This window comes from Pseudomyrmex gracilis, unplaced genomic scaffold, assembly GCF_002006095.1.
Source record: "Pseudomyrmex gracilis isolate BER0280 unplaced genomic scaffold, ASM200609v1 scaffold_167, whole genome shotgun sequence".
Lineage (NCBI taxonomy): Eukaryota > Metazoa > Arthropoda > Insecta > Hymenoptera > Formicidae > Pseudomyrmex > Pseudomyrmex gracilis.
The window spans coordinates 5363-28205 of NW_018020751.1; the positions used below are offsets into that span (position 1 = coordinate 5363).

General features: G+C 41.1%; 3 protein-coding genes across 5 annotated transcripts; all 3 read right to left on the bottom strand.

The window, feature by feature from the left end:
* Positions 1-949: 949 nt before the first annotated feature.
* Positions 950-14197, bottom strand: LOC109857630. 3 transcript variants are annotated; one of them, XM_020434129.1, is made up of 28 exons: positions 13929-14197; positions 12175-12735; positions 11748-12065; positions 11448-11619; positions 11095-11358; positions 9761-10993; positions 9007-9153; positions 8725-8892; positions 8199-8600; positions 7653-7744; positions 7423-7571; positions 7167-7277; positions 6570-6914; positions 6165-6379; positions 5785-5897; positions 5535-5676; positions 5367-5467; positions 5101-5276; positions 4639-4925; positions 4310-4517; positions 4000-4183; positions 3720-3932; positions 3338-3463; positions 2880-3044; positions 2619-2768; positions 2253-2484; positions 1994-2173; positions 950-1806 (listed from the first exon to the last, which is right to left on the bottom strand). In XM_020434129.1, the coding sequence occupies exons 1-28, from the start codon at positions 13992-13994 to the stop codon at positions 1670-1672; spliced, it is 6657 nt and encodes a 2218-aa protein (XP_020289718.1). In that variant the 5' UTR covers positions 13995-14197; the 3' UTR covers positions 950-1669. The 3 variants fall into 3 exon arrangements, with proteins under 3 accessions (XP_020289718.1, XP_020289719.1, XP_020289720.1); XM_020434130.1 differs by lacking the exon at positions 8725-8892 and having other exon boundaries at positions 13929-14196; XM_020434131.1 differs by lacking the exons at positions 8199-8600; positions 8725-8892; positions 9007-9153 and having other exon boundaries at positions 13929-14196.
* Positions 14198-15781: 1584 nt separating this feature from the next.
* Positions 15782-16838, bottom strand: LOC109857632 (probable chitinase 3). The gene is made up of 2 exons (XM_020434134.1): positions 16689-16838; positions 15782-16093 (listed from the first exon to the last, which is right to left on the bottom strand). The coding sequence occupies exons 1-2, from the start codon at positions 16755-16757 to the stop codon at positions 15932-15934; spliced, it is 231 nt and encodes a 76-aa protein (XP_020289723.1). The 5' UTR covers positions 16758-16838; the 3' UTR covers positions 15782-15931.
* An 805-nt stretch (positions 16839-17643) lies between these two features.
* LOC109857631 (mitochondrial inner membrane protein COX18) lies at positions 17644-19573 on the bottom strand. Its single transcript, XM_020434132.1, has 6 exons — positions 18869-19573; positions 18644-18781; positions 18377-18524; positions 18174-18295; positions 17985-18095; positions 17644-17904 (listed from the first exon to the last, which is right to left on the bottom strand). The coding sequence occupies exons 1-6, from the start codon at positions 19385-19387 to the stop codon at positions 17713-17715; spliced, it is 1230 nt and encodes a 409-aa protein (XP_020289721.1). The 5' UTR covers positions 19388-19573; the 3' UTR covers positions 17644-17712.
* Between the last annotated feature and the right edge of the window lie 3270 nt (positions 19574-22843).

Sequence of the window (22843 nt, forward strand, 5' to 3'; positions counted from 1 at the left end):
CGAGAGAACGCGATTCGGCGCGTGAGAGCGTGTTGTTGTTTCTCACTTCTCTTAAGCATTTACACACAAGCATAGATGATTTTTCTTCTCCGCGGCTTTGAACGGCGTGTATACATTTTACACGAAATATCTTCTACGAGATTTCTTTTATTTAATGTTTCTCCCGTGAATGTGAAGAGATGTTACAACATAAATGTAGTATATATTTGTATATATATACATATATATATATATATTTATATATGTATTGATATAATTGATCATTGTGTCATTTTCGTGTGCTTATCGTTGCAAACGTGTGACAAAAATCGGCAGCGCAGATTTCCGGGTCAACCACACTTTTATGCCTAAATTTAAGCTAGTTAGATTATTCAACATTTATATATAATTTCGAAAGCGCGCGTATTTTGCTTTGTATCGACATTCCCTTATTGCGACGTAAGATCATAATTGCACGTATGTAGATAGATATCATCGTATCGTTTTTCCGCGCGTAGAGAAGAATTCTCTTTGAGAGGAGCAGCTTGCACTTTTCCGTTTTGTTTTAATTTCTAACTGCGGAAGCGCGCAGTTGATGTGTTTTAAAATAATTTTTTAATCACACTTTTTCGCACGTGTGTGTGTGTGTTTACGCGCTCTACGAAAGAAAAAAGAAAACAAGAGCCGCAAATATCTCGGTCTTACTCGAGAATGCGTTACTCGGGACTCACTTGGTTTCTCGCCAGAAAAAAACTTCGGCAATCACGTCTGTAATGTGATTTGTAAGTTTCTTTCTTGCTCGCGAAGCGCGGGGATTGTGTGAACTTTTTTGTTTTCTCGTAATCTCTTTGCGAAGAAAAGAGTAACGTGTAAGAGAATCTTTTGAAATTTAATATGAATCAATGTTTGATCGTATATATTTGCTGTTTCGTATGTGAATTTAATGTTCTTCGTCGTTTTTCGATCTATCTGTGTCCTCTTTTTATCGAGCGAGAAATGTAATTATTTGACCAGCGAACCAAATGTGAGAGAGAAACGTTTATTACATATACATATAGCTCTCGTCTGATCAGCCTAAAATCTCTGTACGCAACGGTGTAAGAATTTTAATTAATTAATTTAGCGCTGTAGAGAATTTACATAAACCGCGAAAGACGGTAAAACCGCGTTTGTTTATTTCCGCGTCTGCGCTAATTTTTATTCAATTTGTAATAACCACGCATGCCATCTGTTTGAGTTGAGATCACACACCTTGGACGGAATCGGGTCAGAGAAATGTGTGTTGGGACTATTGTAAATAAAATAGGCTCAATCATGTAACAGTGACAGAAAAGCAGCAATTACAATTACTGTAGAAACAAAGATGTCTTAACGAAATAAACTTCAAATTAACAGAAACTCACTTTTGTATTCATTTACACATCTGCAAAATTTTGCGTACCTGTATGTGTGTGTGTGTGTAGACTCCCCCTGTGCGAAAGGATGATAATAATCAGTCAATATTGCGCAACAAAGTAAGTATCTCTATTATAGTTATTGTTATATTTACAGGTGATGCTGAAAAATTCGCAATCAACGTAAATTGCTCCAATATGTACATGCGCTACGTACTATAACATGTTTTTTTATATTAAAAAAGAAAAAAGTAATCTATATTTGATCTGATAAAAGATTGAATCGTTTTAACGCACTATCTACCTATCATCGATTCTTTGATTTTTTGATCGATCCAGCGACGATAATATGCCACTTTAACGTAAACTCCGGGTTTGTTCGCTTTTCCGCAATGCTGGCCCCAACTGGTTATTCCGTACAAGGTAAAAGCTCCTAATATAAAAAGATACAAAAAATATAAACAGTGTATTAATTAAGATGCAATTTATCGCACATTCGATCCAAAAATAAAATCTTGTTTAAACAATTTTCGTAGAAACCACACTGTGTTTTCGTTTTCTCTCTAAAACAAAAAAAAATCTTTTCCTCGACCGATTTCAAACTTTATTGATTACATTACCATTGTGATGGCACGCCAAGGGACCTCCGGAATCACCGTCGCAGGTGTCGATACCTTCGTCAAGATATCCGGCGCACATCATTCCGTCGCTTATGGCACCTTCGCCGTAAACGTAATCGGCTTTGCAGATTGACTGGTCCAACAACGGGACCCAACCGTATCGCAGGTCTTTCGATTGCGCTGTAAGAGAAACAACAACGATCCGATTTATCCTACAAAGTCAGCTTAAAGTAAATCCTCTCTTTGGTATCCCGCTTACTCGTCTTTCCCGTCTCGATACTGCCGAATCCGCTGATCGTGCAATTGAGTCCGACTGTGTACTTGGTGCTCTCGGACGGCAAGCAAATTGGCATGATATCCTTGCCGAGTTGGATGCCCCGTCCTTTAAGCAAAACCAGAGCGATGTCGTTGTTCATCCTGTGACCTTTCCGGAATTCCTCGTGCACGTAGTAATCCTCGATATTGGCCTCCGCTTCCGTCCCCTCGTCTATCTGATGACGTCAGACGCACGTTGTAAAGTATACACATCACGTGTGTTTGGCAAATACAAATACACGTTTCTCTTGAGATAAAGCGAGAGAGAGAGAGAAATCTCTTATTATATAAATTGGAATTATTTACTCACATCTGTGTTGTAATCTCCAGCGCGAACAAAGTACGTGCCTTTGTTGTAGCCTTCCAAACAATGCGCCGCCGTTAGCACGTGTAAAGGTGATATGATAACCGCGCCGCACCAGTGACTCGATCGACTGTGTCCTCGCACCCGAATACTGGCCTAAATTTTTTATGCCGCGGTTTTTTTTTTTATTTTGTTTCAATTTCACAATTTTGTTTAATGCAAAAAATAAAAATTTGGTTAAAAAAAAAAAAAAAAATGAAAAATCACCTGCCAAGGATAAGTGCCTTTCGGAGCGACGGAGCCATGTACCACTTTCTGAAATATCAGATCGTCGTCGTCGTTGAAATCTTTGGCGCGCTGACCGCAATTCGACGGAAGTACCTCGTCGATATTTATTCGTTCCGATAACTCCGAGTCGCTTATCCAATACGACTGTTCAATAAACAGGATAAAGAGATAAATGAACAAATGCTATGTATGAAATATTGGAAATGTTTATTCGTAAATTATCGCAATTGAACATCATTTACATTTTTCTAGAAATTAATAAACGTTACGCATAATAAGATATAACGTTCTTTCTGAGAGTAAAAAACAAACACACATACGTCTAATATTCTTATTTATAATACATCTTAAAAGTAATTTAAATAAAAATTCTTTCAGAATACTTTCCACTTTGTGAATAATTACGTTACAACGAATAAATGTTTGTTTTGAGTTACCTCAGCATTATTAATATCTCCAGGTGAGCAAATTACACCTGCGTCCTCATTATGATCGCAATTATGCTGACCCCAGTGATTATGCTCGCAACGATATAATTGCGATTCGTTTCCATGACAGAAAACCTAGTTTGCAGAAATAACAGAGAAATTTCTCTGTGGCATTAATTTCTTCAATATAAAATTTATATAATAATAATAATAATATATATGTCTATGTGAAAAGAGCTAAATGTAAAAACAACATCTCAAGAGGAATAAAAGATAAAGAAATGAAAAATTCTTTACGACCTGAGTCACTTTGTTAACAAATTCTTAGAGATGAAAAATTAACATTGTTTTAACTTAAATGTAAAAAATTAATTGCACGATCGCGCAGTACCTCGTCGAGCCATATCGGTCCTTCGCCAGGACCGAAGAAGCCATCTTTCTTGGCTACTGCGACACCACCGTAACCCAGAGATCTGCAAATGACAGTTGCAGTGGCATTCGTGAAGTCGTCATCGCACACGGTACCCCATACCCCGTGATGACGCACTTCCACTCTTCCTTCCAGAAGAGTGCTGCCATTTGCCAGGCGCAGCTCGAACGGCGCCTGAAAACCAAACCGACGTAAAGGAGATCCGTTTTATTCCGATAAGAACTTTCGTCTAGAAACTTACGTCGCAATGCTCCGGACTCTCGTCGGATTGATCCGGACAGTCGACCACCTCGTCGCAGATAAACGGGGTAGGTATGCAGATCGGACTGTTGTCGCACTTCCAGTGACCTTCCTGACAGGTGTGAACCGCCGTCTTGCACACAACGCCCACAGCTTCTTCCGGCTGACAATTGTGAACTCCCCATCTGTTATTTTTATTTTTTTTTTTTTGTTTAAATAATTCGCAATGAGATTTAAATCATCGAGATTTGAGAACCGAGAGAACGTTGTTACAAACGCGAAACACAAGATAGTCTGAACAATTTCTCTACCCGTTAAAGTCGCACTCCCGCAACGTGGTCTCGTTCCCGCGACATTTCAACTGGTCTACCATAAATCTCGTGGGTGGATCGAGATTTCCGTAAAATCCACCCGGTCTAATCTCCAGAGCTCCGAGATCGAAACCGAGCTCGTTGCAGACGACGTCGGCATTGATCATCCCGAAACCATCGTCGCACACTTGTCCCCAAATTCCGTGAACTTTTTTTTTTCGAAAACAAAAAAGTTTTTTTTAAAAAAAACAAAACAAAACGTACATTTGTTTATCTCGATATTATATTTTTGCAATACGCGCGCGTATATATATATATATATACTCCACCTTTAACTTCAATTCGACCCTCGTAGCTGTTATTTGCGCCGGCTAAACGAATATCGTAATCGAGATTTTCAACCGTGCAAACACTCTCGTCGCTGTGATCGCCGCAGTCGTTTTTGCCGTCGCAAACCTGTGTTTGATTTATACACTTGCGATTATTGCAAACATACATGTCGTCGCAGTTCAAGCTCCTCTCTTTCATCTCGTAATAATCGAACTGTTTGTCGGGTTTAAGTGCGCCAGTCAAACCGATATTGCCGGCGCTCAACAAACACATATTGCCGTCCGATCTGAAAAACGTAACTTTGTGTGAATAATTGCTAGTGTTAATTACTATCACATTGTGCGAATTACACAAAGAAGGTAATTAACTCGATCCCTCTCGCAATATCTATCGTGTTTGTTACAACAAAATAAATCTTTTTGTTTTTTCTTTTTGGTATTTCGTTAAAATTTTCAACGAACTTGTGATTAAACGAGCGACAAGTGAAATCCGCTTCTTTGCATCTCAAAGCGCAGGTTTTAAGCGGCGTGTTAAACCACTTTTCCACATCGTGACCCTCGAGTCTGTGCTTCGCGGATTTTTCGAAAAGACCGAGGTCCATCCTGCAGACCCTTTCGTCAGCTCCGTTCGTGCAGTCCTAAAAAAAATAGAAAAAAAAAACATCACGTTACGTTAAACAACAATTGTCTCGTCAATTCAATTCGAATAAAGTGGTTGATTGTCTTACTTCTTCTCCGTCGCAGACCCACGGGGACGGAATACACTCCCCTGGCATGCATTCGAAATGCTTAGGCAAGCACTGACCAGACAGCTTCGGCTTTCTCGGATCTAGTGGAAACAAGTGCGATTGTAAATAATGAAAATACACAAACAAACAAAATTTTACAACACGCACCGATATTGCCACAGGCGGGAATGTCGCAATATTCGCGCTTTCCGGGTGACGTAAAGCACCACGTCCTCGATTCCTTGTCGGGATTGGGATTTCTGCAGTAGTTGTGCGTTTTCAGTTTGTCTCGCACTTCTTTATTGACAATCTGCGATAACGGAAATTAAACTTCTGCACTCTGATCTCTTTATCTCTCCCTTTATTACTTTTTTTTTTTTATGTAATAAAGTTTTTATGTACAAAAAAAAAAACTTACGTTCACGCGCAACTGATGCGCGATTCTCTCATCAGCCCAAGGGAGACACTCCTTTCCCGATGCCGTCACATTGGCTTTGCCGACATATTGATTTCCTTTTCCGTAAATGCAGCCTGGATAAACGTAAATGTGATACATAAACGGCGGAAATATGTATACGTACTCACGTATACATATATGTATTTCGTATTCACAATATATGTATTACGTATTCACGTGTAAAATTTACACGTGAGTTTTTATATTTTCACCGTTTATATATTTCGCGGTTAGAAACCCCTTCAGAGCTTAAGATTCTTTAATAGTAAATGTGATATACATCATCGCGGCGGATTATTAAAAAGCACTTCGAAATAGATTTAACAACTCGTTAAAGCTACCGATATCGTCGTAAGGTCTCTTGCAAACGAGCGAGTGTTCTTTTGTCTCGGCTTCGCAGTCCTCGGTGTGCCAGAAGAAATAATCTGTGTCGCATGTCGACTCCGGTTGTTCGTGACACGGAAATTTCCGTTTCATCACAATGCAAAGAGGACGAGAGCTTCCTCCCGGTGGTAGTTTCGTCTCGTTCATCCATCCCGGCCACCATTTCGTAAACCTGACGTTAAGAGCAAATTTTGAAGATTGTAAGGAAAACTACGTTTTTTGTTTTTTTTTATTTCCTCAAGTTCATCAACTCTCGCACGTTGCGCGAGAAAAATAAAAACAATCTACGAAGAGAAATGTATTTTTGAGACAAATCGAGTATAAAATTCATGTGTACAAACATCCGAGGTTTCGACTCGTACTTGAATTTGGCATGAGCAGAATCGCTCCAGAGCCACAAGGTGTGGCTCATCGTCGTGAAACCGAAGCCGGATGTCATGATCGAGCTAACTTCCGAATGCGACTGCAACAGCCACTCCGACACGAAGTTGTTTTCTGCCTGGCTGGTGATGTCGATGATCCGTGCGTTCCTTCGTGCGCAGTACTCCTGAGCTTCGGCACGACTGAATCCGCTATCGGGATCAGTCAAGTGGTAACATTGGCCCTCATGCGATATCTCGTCCTTGCGGCAATGCGCGACGCGATTAGGAACGCATCGCACGCCAATTGCATCTCTATCCACTCGACATTCTTGATTGTGTGTGAATCTGCATCGGATATCGCCGCAATTATAAATTTCTCACCGCGCGCGAATAAAATTTTCTTTCTTTGCAAAAAAAAAAAAAAAAACAAAAAACAAAAAACAAAATCGCACCCGCGCGAAGATAATCGCGAAAGAAATTTTTTGTTGATTGAAGCAAAAAAATTAATTGTTTGTCAATTGAAATTTCGGATTTCTCTGTTATTTGATATTTCTATATTCGCGAAATTCTGTCCGCAAGTCTCTGAAACTATCTTACTTGCATGATTGAAATCTGGTCTCGTTGCCGACGCACGTCACGGAGTTCGCGGCGATCCAACTTGGCGCTTCGTTGCGATTGTTTCTTCCTTGCCAAGCCATTTCGGCGCCTCTGCAATGAACAAAAGAATTCGTACGATATGTCACATCGCGCTTTTCGCACTCCAATTTGTTCCAACTCAAGATTTATACCAAAAGTGAGGTCTGTTTCGTAAACGAAAATATGTATCGCGAAAAGTTTTTGTTTTTTTGCATACCTAACGTAGCCCAGTTGTCTGCACACAACGTAAGCTTCCTTCAACGTCCAACTGTTTCGGAAATCGCACACAACGCCCCAGCCGGGCATCGCACCCTGCACCTCGACGTACCCCTCGTTAGGTCCGGAACCGCCTCTCAAACGTATCGCCTGTTAATAATACAAACAAACCAGAACAATTAATTTGCAAATCAAAATTAATTTTGAAATTTAGCTCCTTTCCGTCCTCACCTGACCGGATATCGGCGTTCGTGGAACAGATTTTCTCGAGTGAGTCAACGGCTGCACCGGATGTACGTAGTACACGGGGAACGGAGGTTCCTCTGGAAAAACAATTAAAAATTCTTCCATTTATATCTTTTGTTTAATTACCCGCGTTTACTCAACGAAACAACAACCGAAATGTCAAAATTGCAAAATTATTGATGTCACAATATATTTGATGTATTACATTGTTAATAATTTGTTATTAGCGTATGTTAGCGCACAATTTATAAATTATAAATCATGCAAAGATTAAACGCAGAGTCCCGAGCGTGTCCCGTCGAGCCAATCAATTTGTCAAAATAAAATATTTGAGCGCGAAAACATTGGGAACAAAATGCTCCGTAGCGAACGATATTGCGCAAAAAAGAAAAAAAAGCAAAACGAGAGGAAGAAAAGCCATTCAAGAGAGAGAGAGAGAGCGATCGGAGTGAGTAACTCACCAAATTCATTTTTCACGAGCGTTCATTGCGGAAACACACGGATCCGTATCGCATTAAATCTTCAGCTTACCTTCGTGAAACGGCGCCGCCTCTATATTGAACAGTTCGACGTCGATTTTCTTCGGACCGATCTTCATAATAACGGACGAAGCTGTCTCGGTCGTGGTCTCGGTCTTGTTTTCAAAAACCAGTCTGGGCTTCCAGACGTTTTTATCGTCCAGCACGTCCACGTTGTGATCGTCGTCTATCTCGGGCTCGTTGAGATCCGGCAACCGCGAATCCGTGTAAATTACCTTCGTATCGCTGCTGTTCAGATCGTCCTGTTCAATTGAGACGGTTGGCAAATCGGACCTTCTCGTGCCGTTGAAATTCGCGGCGAATGTTCTTTCTCTTCTCGACAGCTGAGTCTTCTGTTGGGTCGGAGTTATCGGGGTCGTCGTTGTGAAGAACGGCGTGGAGTAAACGTGAGTGCCTGGTGGAGAGAGAGAGAGAAAAAAAAAAAATGCAAAGTTTGGAAAATCAAGTTTTTCAACAACGCAAATTGTTCGAAGAAAATATGCTCGCGTAAAAAAAAAAAAAAAAAAAAAAAAACGTACTGTTGAAGACGTAGCTCCGGTTGACAGGCTTCTGCGCGTGTTGATGGATCGTCGAACGCTTATCTTCAATTTCTCTCGTGATAAAGTGACCTTTCACGCCGTTTGCGTTAACGTAAATTCCGTTTGGATAAAGATTCGCTCCCGGATTCTGAGTTGAATTCTTAGATCCTGCGACGGAAATTTATACGAAACGCGCATTTTACACGTAAGCGCGACGTGTCGTTAAAACAAATTATAAACATTGTAATAAAAAACTGTCGAAACTCGCTTCTAGATACAAACCTGAATCCACCTTTGAATTCGAGAAGACGTTCGTTCTTGACGCCCAATGCTGCATCTTTACGTCCGCTTCTGTATCGGCCGTGCTCTGCTGAGGTACGTCACTTCCCGATTGCCATCGGTGCAGTTTATCTTCCGGACTGACCGTGCCTACGGAAATGTCAAGCTTGCGCTCATGTTCAGCAATTCAATGTGAAAATTCTCAGTAATTCTTTTCTTCAAAGTAACTCATCAATGTGTGTTTAATCTCCCGAAAATCCGCATAAGTTGTTTCGCACGATTCGAAATCTTCTCGTTACACGTTAATTGTTAATCTCCCATTACGTGTATATGTGAATATTGCATTTAATACCACTGTGTGTTCTTATTATTAATTTCTCATTAATCCGCGGAACATACATTAACATGCGGCATAATTTCCATGCGTGTCATTAAATTTCATGCGTCGCAACCATTAAAGAGCAACCATCATCACGTTACACGGTTAGCTTTGCTTTGTTTGATGATACCGCGCAATGCACTGATAAGCCCTGTATGTGTTTCTCACAGCTCAAATTGAGGCCGCGCAATACGCGGATATATATTCAATGGTAAATTTAATTTAATTTTTGAAATCAATTGCAGAAACATGTTTGTGATGTAAATAAAAACAAAACAAAAAGATAATTGTAAAGCATCGCGTGACGGCAACATAACAAAATAATTGAAAATTCATTATGAACTGTTTTTGTTTTTTTTTTTTTTTTTTTTTTTTTACCTTGATCCCACTGATCAGTTTGCACTTGTCCTCGATCGTGCTGACCGCGCCACGTACTCGGTTTGACGTCAGATCCGTCAGACTGATTCCGCGCGGTATTTCCTTGTCCCGTCCAAGAAGGAGGTAGTCTATCTTGTCGTGATCCGTCCTGAGTGTGATACCAACTCTCGCCAGATTTATTGGCGCTATTTGGAAAAACGTTTCCAGAGTTCGGGAAATAAGTGCGATTGTAGGATGGAAAATAGAATCCGATCCTTCCGTAATCCTGTCTATTCGGCGCGAAATCGTAATCGTTCCTTCGATTATCCGGCAAATTCCCGTCGGCGCCAAACTTCGTCTTGTTGTATACATTATGAAACTGAACGTTATCTTCGTCGTATCTCCCTGAAGGGAAATACGGTTGAAATTGTCTCTGGTCCGTTCCGTCTGGCGCGCCATATTCCGTAGGATAGCGGGAATCGTGATGGTAATTGTGACCAGGATGCCAATAACCGCCGTCATCCGCATTTGGATTGTGTCCTCCGTAGCGGCCGTGATCGTACTTCCGATCGTAGTTCCGATCGGAAGGAGGTCTAGCTGAGTTCCAATTTGGACTCGCCGAAAGATTCGACGTAGACTCGTAACCGTGAGGAGGGGGATAATAAGGATAATAAGGATGATAATAATAACCAGGAGGAAGAGGAGGAAGAAGAGAAGAGGGAGGAGGAGGGGGAGGGGGAGGATATTCGCGGTTGTACTGATGACGATTTCCATGTTCGTACGACCACGATCCTTTCGGATAAGTCGGAGGATAAGTTCCTTGCGAACTTTGATCAATTCCCTCATGTTGCGTCCATTGTCTATCCGGATGATGACCTTGGAATCCGTAATTACCTTCGAAAGGACGTCCCGAATTTCCACCACCAGATGGTCTCCATTGCGAGGGATAAGTCCCTTGATCCTTGTATCGATCCTCTTCGCGTATGTGACCGTAACGATTATGATAATTAGTAGAGTAATCAGGATAATTAAACGACGGCCTCGCAGTTGGATACCAACGTGGACTCGAAGTCGTCGTGAGCGGCTTCCACGTTGGTCTAAATGTCGGGCTTGGGGTTGTGCTGTAACTTGGTCTGATGTGACTGCGAGAATCTGTTTGATTGTATCGACCGCCTGAAGTCGACCACGACGTTGTACCTCTGGACGGTGACCAGGAATCACCTTCCGTTTTGCGCACTCCATCGCTCGATTTATCTGTAAATCAGAGAAATTGTCCACCGCGCTTATTTTCAGAGAATATGAAAAGTATATAAAATTTATTATTTAAGATTATTTGGTTCGTTAACGTTAATTACCCGATTTACAACCGGGCACGTTGTACGGCCAGTCGCAAACCGTGGTAAGAGGGTTGAAAGCCGTTCCGGGACCGCAGTCCATTACGAAAGTTGCACCGTGAGCGCATTGGAGGAATTTTTTACACGTCTCCGGATGAGGCAGCAGTCCAGTGAAATCGGCAGGACACGAAATAACTTTCTTCACTTCTTTGTAATCCGACTTGTATCCGGAGTGCAAATTGGGAGGTGTGAGCGGTGCATTGTCTTGGTCAGATTTAAAAGTGTCTGTCAAAATTGCAAATTTTGTTACATATAAAGTCTCTTTAAAAAAATTTATATAATCCACAAAAAAAAAAAAAGATATAAATTGTCACCTTCGCAACCCTTTACGTTACGCGGCCAGTCGCACACGCCGATGGCGCGGTTGAAAACTGTTCCAGGGCCGCATTTCATAATGTAAGTCGCGCCAAAAGCGCATTGCATGAACTTCGTGCAGTCTCCGTGATACGGCAACAAACCCGTTAAGTAAGCCGGACATTTCGGCTCCTGTCGATCATCATCAAATCAATCGATTAAACTTTAGGAGCAATATGTGGGAAAAAAAAAAAAAATCAAAATTTTAAATTGTTTCGCTTTGTGACGTCAAAGTGTTAAACAACGTCGAGCCAACGCACTTGCAACTTTTGCGGTTTCCGCGGATTAACATCGGAATCCCACGGCTCTCTCAAATCGGCCAATTCGTTCTCGTAGCATTTCACTTTGTGCGGAAAATCGCACTCCAGGGTGTCGGGGTTGAAGTGAGTTCCCGGGGCGCACGGTTGCACGTGCGCGCGTCCCTTCCAGCAGTTGACGAAAAACTTGCAATCCGGCGGATAAACAAATTGCCCGGTGGAATTGCGCTCGGGACACTGGACGCCCGAGCGGGAATCGTATCGCGCCACTTTGAGCTCCGGTTTGTTTTGCGAAGACAATATGTTTTCCTTTCGCGGTTTCTGGAGACAAAAAACCAATACGCGAAAAGTGTGAGAATAAATGCGAATGTCATTCTAAACGCGTAAGAAAGAAACTCTCGTTCGTAAGAACACGCTCGTGAAAAATTACCGTGCTGTCACTCGCCACGCCCTCGTACAAGTCCTCCTCGTCGTTCTCGCGCGTAGTTTCTTTGTCATCTCTCGACAGATACTTATGTTCGAAATCAATTTCGTTCTTTCGAGGCCGACCGCGATTTTCGTGTCTCGATTCATCCTTGAAATTTCCACCGTGAGTTTTGTCGTAGGGCGGCGCCTCGATCTCGAAGTTCTCGTCGAACGGTTTATTCCATATCAATTTTTCATACTCGCGTTTCTGAGTTTCTCGTCGTTCGTCGGGAAATTTCAAATCGTGTTGTTGTTCGGGAGGAACTTGCGCAAGAATTTGTTCGGGAATTTGCTTGGGAACTTGTTCGAACGGATCGATTTGGGTTCTTTGTTCGATCTCGCTACCCGGAGTTTTTCGCCACGAACCCCAACTCTTCGTGGCGGTCTTTGACGCGGATCCATCTTCCTGCCATTTTGGGGAACGAGAATCTATTCGCGACTCGTTCGCTCTGTCAAACGAATGCCAAGGTAGCTCCGATTCGCGACGCTCTGGCGGCTTCGTAGTCGTCGCTTTTGGATCGTAGATCTGCGGTGATAGAAAAAAAAAAAACAAAAACTTGACAACAAAAAGTTAGCGGTGTGATTTTTAACTGTTGAGTATTTAAGCGGGGAGACAGAGAGAGAGAGAGAGAGAAAAAGAGCGCAGTGTCGATTCGGCGAGTGTTTGTCTCACCGCGACTGTTTAAAAATCGATTGCTTTTTGCACAAGTAAAAATCTTGTATTTCTGATTCGATAATACGCTTGCTTGCATTTTTCGAAACGAGAGAAATGTGTTGCGCACTTTTTTCTGCATTCCTGCGACAGTCTTCGGTTGAACCATCGCGCGTTTGTATTGTCCTCATTCGTTGTCGAATGTGCGTGCGCGCGAGGTCGAGACTCTGTGTTTTTTTAGATTAAATTGTGTACAGCGAAAACAAACTCGATGAGTCGGGAATTTTCGATAAGATCGGATAAAAAAAAGAAAAAGAAAAAAACAGAGACGTATCGAAATCTTTGATACTGAAGACGTCACGCGTCAAATCATCGCGCGCGCGCGCGCGTGTGTTTCAAAATCAAAACATTTTACGCAAAACTGCACGTATGTGAGTTCAGATGTAAATATAGGAATGAATTAAGCGATTGCAACATGATTGCAACAAAATACGCAACGCGGGCTCAAGTTACAAAAAAAAAGAAGAAGAAGAAGAAAGAAAGACTTTTTGACACGTGTTCAGATTTTATCTAATAAATCATGCGTTTCTGCAGACTAAGAAGAACCGATTGCCACATTTGATATTCGTGACATCTACGCATCGACGTTATATTATATAACAAGTGATCAATCGACGCGCAGTGAAGTACACAGTATTTTCTCGAAATCCACTCGTCGGTGTGTCGTAGCGTGTGTGTGTGTGTGCGCGCACACTATCGAGAAGGAAATTAAGAGCGGCTCTCGATTTTTATCGAAAACGCAAGTTCAAAGGTGAATGCAACTTCGCTTTTATCTCTCGAGAAAGAAAGAAGGCGGAATTGAAAAGATTTAAACTGCAAATCGCATAGACGCGGCGGTTACTCGCGCGCTCTTGTGTTTCCAAAAAGTTACTCCGCTCCCGTTCAAACGAACGGAAGTTGAAAACGTGAAAAGTCTGATGCGATCCGGATGATAATGACGTTCTCTCACAACAAAGAGCAATCAACAACAACAGACAGACAGGTAAAACGTGTGATGCACCACATACCGCGCAGGAAGGAACAGCGACGAAGCAGAGAAGCGCGACGAGGAAGCGATTAAACCACGAGATCATCTTCGCTTCGTACTACGAGCATGTACCGAGCATCGTACCGAACTGATTCTTAACTTGTCGTAAAATTGTTACGCTACGCGGGAACGCCGATCGGCGTCGCTTTACACAGAAACAGATGCAGAAAAACTTGCGCTTCACGGAAATCGGAGGGTTATCAGACCTGAAAAGGTCGAGGCTTTGAGTTTGTTTAGGAAGAAATACTCTGAAACCGGAGAAGGAGATAGAGAGAGAGAGAGAGAGAGAGAGAGAGAGAGAGAGAGAGAGAGAGAGAGAGAGGCAAAGGTCTTAATGCGGTTTAATGTGCGTCTCACATATACAAGCGCGCGCTGGAAAACAAAAAGAATCGAGCCGACATGTGCGTGTGAGCGTTTCTCGGCGTAACGAACGAGCGACTGCAAACAAAACCATTTGCCAATTGGCGATGCGCGCAAGCAAACTTAAACTCGTTTTATCAGAGTTATCGCAGAGGTTGATCTTAGAGACACCGACACGAGAAGGAATGGTTTTTTTTTATTGTCTCAAGCAGCGTTTTATTGAGAAGAAGACATTATTTACGATATATATACAATGGCAATTTTCGGCTCAAGCAAAGAGTCTTCGTGACAGTCGGGTGTCGCAGTTGACGGATCCGCGTCGGTGGGTGCAGGTGTAGGTGACCGGGTCGAAGACGTATGTGGGATCGCACGTCATCAGCTTGCACCTGCCGCTGCTGCACATCATGTACTTGTGACAATTCTCCGGATAGGCCATCACCGTGTAAGACTTGCCGTCCTACAGAAAACAAAGACGACACATACGATCTTCCGAATTTTTATTGTCTTGAAATTTCATTTTGCTTTAACGCAATATTTCGGTCTAGTCTCAATTATCTTTTTCTGTTTTTTACTAAAAAAAAGAAAAAACGCGCAGTACTGAAAGATGTAATAAATTTTTATACGCGCTCTTGTGACTCTTGGTCATTCGATTCTTCGTAATTTAATTCTCCTGATTGATTTGTTTTCGTTCAAATAAAACGAATAAAAGACAAAGAGTAGTTGCTGTTGGTAGTCAATTAACTCAACTTACCACAGTCACCTTCTTGACAGCACCGACGAGATAACAGCAGCACACCAGAAGCAACAGAGTCAGAAATCGGAACGACATCCTTGCGAACGAGATCCTCAGAAGTCGATCTTCAAAATCTGTCCAACGTGAAACGAGAGTCGATCCCGGTCTGTCTCGTGACTATTTATTGCAGATCCAATTGAGCGGAAATTTTCCGAAACGCTGATGCCGATCGTCACAGCGGGAAGCACCGCAAATTATTGCGCCGTTTCAGACGTTCACGGAATCAATTTATCTGATCTGAGTTTGCGAAAAAAAAAAAGTCGGTTATCTTCTCCTCGGTGCATAAGCGAAGGTCGCGTCTCTCCGCGCTGCGTTTCTCTTTTTGCAAGCACACCCGTCGGACACCGTTTGATCGTCGCTCGTTCTCTGCACTCGTCATTACATCGCAGTGGCGCTATCACACCACCGAGCGACAGTGCGACATTTCATCGCACAATCATCTCTCTCGCGAGATTATATTTCCGCAACACTTCACCGACAATGTCAATTCGCACGCGAAAAGATTCTCGCTCAATAAACTTGAAACACACATTGTGTGTATATAATTTAATTTTATATTATATATTACATAATTAAAATACAATTCATTTGCTTTTTCAAACTACGAAGCAGAGAAAGCGCAACAGATAAACTTTGCTTTAGACGCAGCGAGAGACATTTTCGAACAAAATGATACACAATTTTTAAAGCAATATCATAATTTTATTTTGAACACAATGTGAAAACAAAGTTAAAATCCACACGTCCGAAACAGAAGCGGAGGTAATCGGACAAAATGGATTTCCCGTATCTTCGCAAGCGCCGCTAGCTGAAGTTGCGGGTGAAATCTCTCATCCGCGATTATTGCAACCCGAACGATCTCTCAGTGGATAGTCGCAGGTACCTATAGCCGGATTGAATTCCGTTCCTATGCCGCAGGACATGACAAAGCAGCCGCTGTTATCGCATTGTTGATACTTGGTGCAGTCGCCCGGATAGGGCAATACATGTGCCTAAGTGAATAAATCGTTCAATTAGCTTTCACAGCCGCAACAAAGAAGAGAATAAGGTCGTGCGAATGAAAGAGAGCTATTTCTCTCTCTCTCTCTCTTTCTCTTTCTCTAACAGGCTGTGATAAAAAAATAAAAAATAAAAAATAAAAAAATCAACGCGAAAACACATTGCAGAAATCATCTGCACAAACAACGTGTCTCGATATATTAAACTGATGATGACACTTCTCTGTTTATCTTCTAATCAATCTTGTGAGGGGAAAAAAAAATCAAACATTTTACGCTAAAAATTGCGTACAACAATTTTCTATTATTTATACACGTCACGACGATAAATGATGTTTGCGTATATATTAAAAAATCACAAAAAAATACCCGCATCACATTTTGTGTTGGAAAATTCAAAGATTATTTGCACATAAAAACAAAAAAAAAACAAAAAAAACAACAAGCGAGAAAGAGCAATAATTCTACTTCGAACGAGATGCTTTTGAGTTCAAGTTCCGAGAAGCGTTTTGCTTTCGTTCACATGACTCATTGACACTCATTGACGTTAATAATTCCGGGCTTTCTACTGACGAAGTGCGGTACTTACTTGTACTTGTGTCATTACAAGCGGCACTGAACACATCACCAGACACAGTAAAATTATGGAAGACTTCATCTCGTTCGTGTGATCGTTGTTCGATCGTCGTTCGATTCAATTCAACTCAATTTTGCGTTTGCATCGCGAAGAAGAAATCGAACTTTATATAGAAAATCTTCGAACACGATGAAAAGGCAATGTTATGTTGCGCTATCATGCTAGATGCGTTTTTCTGGGTTACGCGCGTTTTCTCGTATTTTCGTTATCTCCGGTTCACGCGAAGAGGGCAAAAGGTGACATGTATATAACCACGACGTTTTTCAACAACTGCAATATCTTCTCTTCTGTGAGCGGGGGAAAAAAAAAATGTACCTGCTATCGCAATAGCACGTTTCATTCGTCGTGTTTACTATTGATGGAAACGCGCAGACACAAAGAGCTGCTTCTTTATTGCTTTTGATTTATACCAAAAGGTGTTGAAATAATAATGGGAGCAATTATTGTTAACACACGGCGCGCACACACACGTCCCGCTCGTTGATGAAACGAGGACATTATTGATCGACTCATTTTGATACAATGCCGAGGTATAATAAACTAGCGATAAGCACCGCTACTATTAAAAAAAAAAAAAAACCTAATACGCTTCTGATCGATAAAAGTTTGCGTTCAACAAAAAGTAATAAAAGATAAATCTCTCATTGTGGCGCGCCTGAAGTATTATTCGGAAAATATCGATACAGTTCCATCAACTTGTCAGTTACATGATTGCGGCGGTCATTTTTTTTTTTTATTTTTCTCTTATTCAAAAGAAATGGAAATCGCTAAACGCGTTCTGGAGAATTTTGTCGATTGCCACGCGAAGTGTGAATCATTCGTTTAAAAATAAGAGAAGGAAAATAAATGAGATCAGAGCGACGTCAGAGAGTTCTTCCAAGTGGATAAAAGACTGTTTCTCAGAATCTGTAAGCGAAATGTGAATTTTTATTTGTGCAAAGAAATTGCGCATGAAAAATATATATCGCATTTGCATCTACGATGGAGTGTCCACTCGTTTCTTAAACTGATATCTGGCTGTTATTCGCCGGCGCAGCAAAGCGTACGGATGCGGCGATTCGGATGCGGTCACCGGCACCTTCGCGAGCCGACGTAACTTCGGAGACAGCAGAATCAGATTTTGGAAGAGACCAAACGCGCTGCTTGTTGTCCAGTACAAGCTCACGCACTATAAAAAAAAAAAAGAAATATATTGAGTTACTTCTAAAAATTGTTATCTTTGTTTTACATAAATAAGTTTTGACTCACCGATGGTACATACATAGCAAGAGGAATCATTCCTATCGCAACGATTCTGAAGAAATTAGTCAGGTATTTCTTCCATTTTGTCATTTCCTGAACTCTACTCATACAATTTATCTGCACGTTTGAAGAAAATTAAAAATATCCCGTAATATTTTTTTTTTTTACAGAGATCTCAAATCGATGAAAACTCACTTCGATAATAGCTAAGTTAAACAATGCCATTGCTAGGGGAAGTACAAACGGATCTGTCGCAGTCAAATTCGTCATCCACAGAAACCCGCCGTTTATGAATTCCTGATAGGTAGCGTAAGCACCTGTAAGGATGTAAAAAAAAAAAAAAATTAATAGAACACGTGAGAGAGACCTACTTATTATTTCAATAATGTCATTCTTACTGGCGTCTTGTTTGGGTAGCATGTAACATAGGTTTCTAATGGACACCGATAACGACACCCATAAAGGAATCTGTACCAGCACTACCAAACTAGCTTTTGCCGGATGACAGTTCTCCCGAACAATCAATTTGTTCCATTGTTTTCTCGCCTGCAATAAAAAAAACCATATTTAATACGCACGAGTATCTAAAGATTACGTTACGCAAATTTCGTTATTAAGTCACACTCTGACTTGAAAAAACTCAATCGATCTAAAACATTACCTACAGAAAGATTGTACAATCGCCTGGTGTAATCATCGGACCATTTGTACTTGTGCTTCCCGTAAGCTGCCTCCGCCTTCATTTCTTTGACCAACTGGTTCATTTCAAGTTTGAGATTTTCCAATTTCGCCATTATGTATTGCTAAGAAATATATTATATTCTTGTAAGAAATCACAAGCAATCTTGAGTCTTGGAACTGTGTAACAGATATTTTTTGTATAAATCTACCTGATAAAAGGACAGTGGCAAAGTTAGCAGAGTTCTCAGCGAAACAGTGGCAAGTACAATCACCGCCCACCACGGTAGACCTGTACAGTCGTGCATCCATAACAAAGAATCCTGTGTCATTCGAACAGGTGCGCTTTCTGATAATGTTTTGTAAAAGCCAACAAATTGCAACGAGACATCGGCTTTCGGAACGAAGTCATCGCTGACGCTCGATGAGACACTTGAAAAATATCTGACGTTGCTGTAATGTCGACGGTGTGTTTTGCAATCTGCATGTTTGTTTTTATGATACAGAGTTAGATGAGAAACAATCCGGGGATGAGACACGTTATTGTTTGCTCTCAAATTATATTGTTCAGGAGCTTTATTTAATGACGCGCACGTACTGCATCCGTCGCATGCGGTACGATGTGAGAGACTCGACGGCGCACAAAAATAAAAACAATTGTTGATGTTAACTTGGGAAACTCGCTTGAATTGTCCTAAGAAGAGACTCTTCGGCACCTTTGTTACAATCATAATAAAAAAACCTGCAGATGAACAATATAGGTAATTACAAAGATTTATGCTGAACACGTCAATATAAGATTAATTTATTATTTCTTGATATGATTCCTCATTTTTACTATGTTTGCACATTCATGTATGAAAATAAAACAGTGTCACTACTGATTGTTATAGGTTAGGGTTAAAATTTAAAGGCGAGGAGGTTATGTGTACATACCGAAATAAGTACTTGTCTTTCGGTAAGAACGATATCTATATTAACATCACAATTACCCAGGTATGATAATATTAACGTCATAAGATAAATTTTTGTGGTTATCAAGTGAATCTATAAAACGGTAGTCAACAATTTAATTTTCTACTTATCATATGTAGAAAATTATCTTATATTTATATCATATTTAGAATTATTCCATCTCATTTGAATTGTGTTGCGTGTAAACGCAAATAAGCGATTGAGGAACACAAATTTACATACATTAAGAAGAGAGAGCTTGTATGTACATGTAAAATTATTTTCAGATATATGTGAGACAAATTTTGATTTATTTGTTATTTTAATATCAGTTTTTACAGAATGTATTTTATATAAATAAACTATTTTTTTTTTTATTTCCGCAATTATAAAATTCCGTAGCACACGGTAGAAAAATATATTTTTTTCGCAATCTCGCGATATATAACTGTCATTTTTGAGCAGAATTTGAAGTCGTTTCGAAAAAAATCGTCGAGCTACTTTTCAACAAAGTCTCTCTCCGCCGATCCTTTCTCTATTTCCTCTCAGTCGTATCTTTCACTTTTCTCGTCTTAAAGAAACCGGCAGGGCAAAGAAAAGGTAATAGGATACCGTGACGGTGTGCAGATGGGGTTGAAGAATCCGAAGCGGAATTACCTAGCGGATTACGCCAACCCGAACCCTAGAATCCGAATACGAAACTTCTAGGTGGAGAACTTCATCCGCATCCGGGTTATTAAAAGCGGCTCCTCTGAAACCCTTTCGCGCGCGCAACACCGGCACAAAGAGCGTCGCAATAAAACATATGACATATTATTTACAAATTAAAATATCCGATTTCAAAATATTCCGCGTTTTTCTACTTCGTCAATATTGGCTCTAACCAGCTTCCGCGCGTCGGCGTAACGAGGGAAACTCGTCGTGCATTTTTCACACGCGTTATTTTACGAAAAAGAAGAGAAAGCGCATAAAATATGATCGGGAAAAAAAAAAATATGCAAAGAAAGTCTTAGACGGAGATTGACGAATCTCTCTTTCCCAGAGTCATCTCATAAACTACAGAGGACTGAGAAAACTCTTTCCGTATATCTTTTTCTACACATTCTTGTGCGAAATGGTAACAAAAAAAAAAAGAAAAAACGATACAAGGATACACTGAAGAAGGCAACAGAAATATCGTAAAGAAGTCACGTTTTTCTTTCATAGTAACAGATTTGTAAGCATTTATCTTTCCGATTGTGGAACAATATTGTGCGCTCCACGCACGGCATTCGTGTCCGCGTTACATTTATATTATTTCTTTTTTTATATATTGGAAAAAAATTCACAACTAGAACTTACTGCACGATTCTCCATTCTTTTATCTCGAATAACCACGTGAGAGAACGACGCTACCGAAAGTGTTTACTCGAGATTTTTTTTTATTTTTTTTTTATCCGGTATCTCTTGAAACTGGGAGATACCACTCTGTCCAGAAACCAAGAGAAGCAACAATAATTCTTCTTCCGAAGAAAAAAAATTTTAGGTATCTGACACATTGCGAAAGATGTGTAAGGCCTGTTCTACAATACAGTCGTAAGCCCTAAGTCGTAAGAAATTGACCAATCACAATCGATTATTCTTCTGTGATTTATCTGTGATTGGTCAATTTCTTACGACTTACAGCTTACGACTGTATTGTAGAACAGGCCTAACAAAAGTTAACTAACAATAGTTCGTCCGTGTCATTGTTTTTCTCATCTCTTTATTCTCTCGGAAAAAGATCCACAGCACATGTAAATTACTTGCCGTTTTGTATCACGCTATTCTTTGTGCAGATAAATTATTACAAATTGTTCTATCTGCACGAGGAAGATGATTTAAATTACGATTACGCGCGTGCAATTTGATTACGACGTGACGCTTTATTGACGCAATAAGGCGTCACGTGACTATCTCGCGGAGGCATAAATAAACGAGGACCCGGGCTGAGTGCGCATTTTCGCGATCCACCAACACGAGCCCCGACGGCGGGATGGTACGACACAACCGTCGTTTTCCAGAAGGATACAATAAACGCGAGCGAGAGCCAAGCACTCGTTAAGAGCGGGCCCCGAAGGCTCTAATTAAAATAACAAACGGAAAATCCGCGAGAGAGTTTCCGCCGCGCCCGCAGAAACTTTCTCCCCCTCCCCTCCCTGCCTCTTCGTTCCAGCAGGCAAACTACCCCATCCCACTCGACACGCGCCCTCGTCGAAGAGGACCCGGGCTTCGCGAACAAACCGGCGGCAACTATTCAGCTCTCGGCAACTGTGTGTATAAATGTTTCCGTATTATATCGCGCTACACTGTCGAGGGTGTTATCGCGCCGATAGGGGTTAAACCGAGAGAAAGAGAGAAGTGTTTACGTATTAAGAAAAAGAAACACACACACACACTAAAGAATGCGCGATAAGAAATGATGTAAAAAAACGTACGAACAATAAAGATTAAATAATTGTAACAAACCTCGATGTATTATTACATACGCACAAAATTGCAAAATAAATTAATAGAGAGACTGTAAAATAAATTAATAAAGTAATAATTGTCAGGATTAATCATTACGTCTTCGACGTAATAATTTTAATTCGTTGGCTACGTACTCGCACACATTTGTAAAACAAAAAAAAGAAAAAAACAATACAAAAAGTAAACATAAATTTCTGTACGAAGCGCATGCTGTGCATACAAGAAACGAAATAAAAGACAAAAGAGTGATAAAAGGCAAGAAATATAATTGTGATGAAAATAGAAAAACGCGAATCACGCGGAGAACGCGGATAGAGTCGAAAAATTGTAACAAGCGTTTAATTGCGCGCGGGAAAAGACGGGAAACCGGAGGCTGCGGAGGATCCGCGCGCGAAGGAAAACATCGGAGGAAATAAAGGAGACGATAAACGAAAAGAACAAAAAGGGTCGAAAACGTGGGAAGGGATAACCGCGACGAGGGGGCGAGCGAGGAAAAGGAACAGGCGAGAGACTAACCGCGAAGAGGGGTTGGCGTTTCTGTTCGGAATGGGGGTTGGTTCTGGCGTCTCGTTACAGCGGTTGGCTGTCGGAAGCGCGGATGACGCGGCGGGGAAGAGGGCGAAAACCCCCGAGGGGGTTGAAGCCGGTCTCGCCGTGTTTTTCGCCGATTGAATCAATTAAAGAGGAAAAACTCCCGGGGTAAAATATTCGAGACGTGTCCTGCACGTCGTGCCACGCTCGCT

Excerpts from the sequence above, each read along its gene's own strand:
- LOC109857630 (XM_020434129.1), bottom strand. The coding sequence starts at position 13,994 with ATGATCTCGTGGTTTAATCGCTTCCTCGTCGCGCTTCTCTGCTTCGTC. Across the intron at positions 10,994-11,094 it reads CGTGCCCGGTTGTAAATCGG|ATAAATCGAGCGATGGAGTG; the intron begins GTAATTAACGTT and ends TCTGATTTACAG. Across the intron at positions 5,277-5,366 it reads GGGTCTGCGACGGAGAAGAA|GACTGCACGAACGGAGCTGA; the intron begins GTAAGACAATCA and ends TATTTTTTTTAG.
- LOC109857632 (XM_020434134.1), bottom strand. The coding sequence starts at position 16,757 with ATGAAGTCTTCCATAATTTTACTGTGTCTGGTGATGTGTTCAGTGCCG. Across the intron at positions 16,094-16,688 it reads TTGTAATGACACAAGTACAA|GCACATGTATTGCCCTATCC; the intron begins GTAAGTACCGCA and ends TTATTCACTTAG.
- LOC109857631 (XM_020434132.1), bottom strand. The coding sequence starts at position 19,387 with ATGATTGTAACAAAGGTGCCGAAGAGTCTCTTCTTAGGACAATTCAAG. Across the intron at positions 18,525-18,643 it reads GGCGATTGTACAATCTTTCT|GCGAGAAAACAATGGAACAA; the intron begins GTAGGTAATGTT and ends TTTTTATTGCAG. Across the intron at positions 18,096-18,173 it reads TTAACTTAGCTATTATCGAA|ATAAATTGTATGAGTAGAGT; the intron begins GTGAGTTTTCAT and ends TCAAACGTGCAG.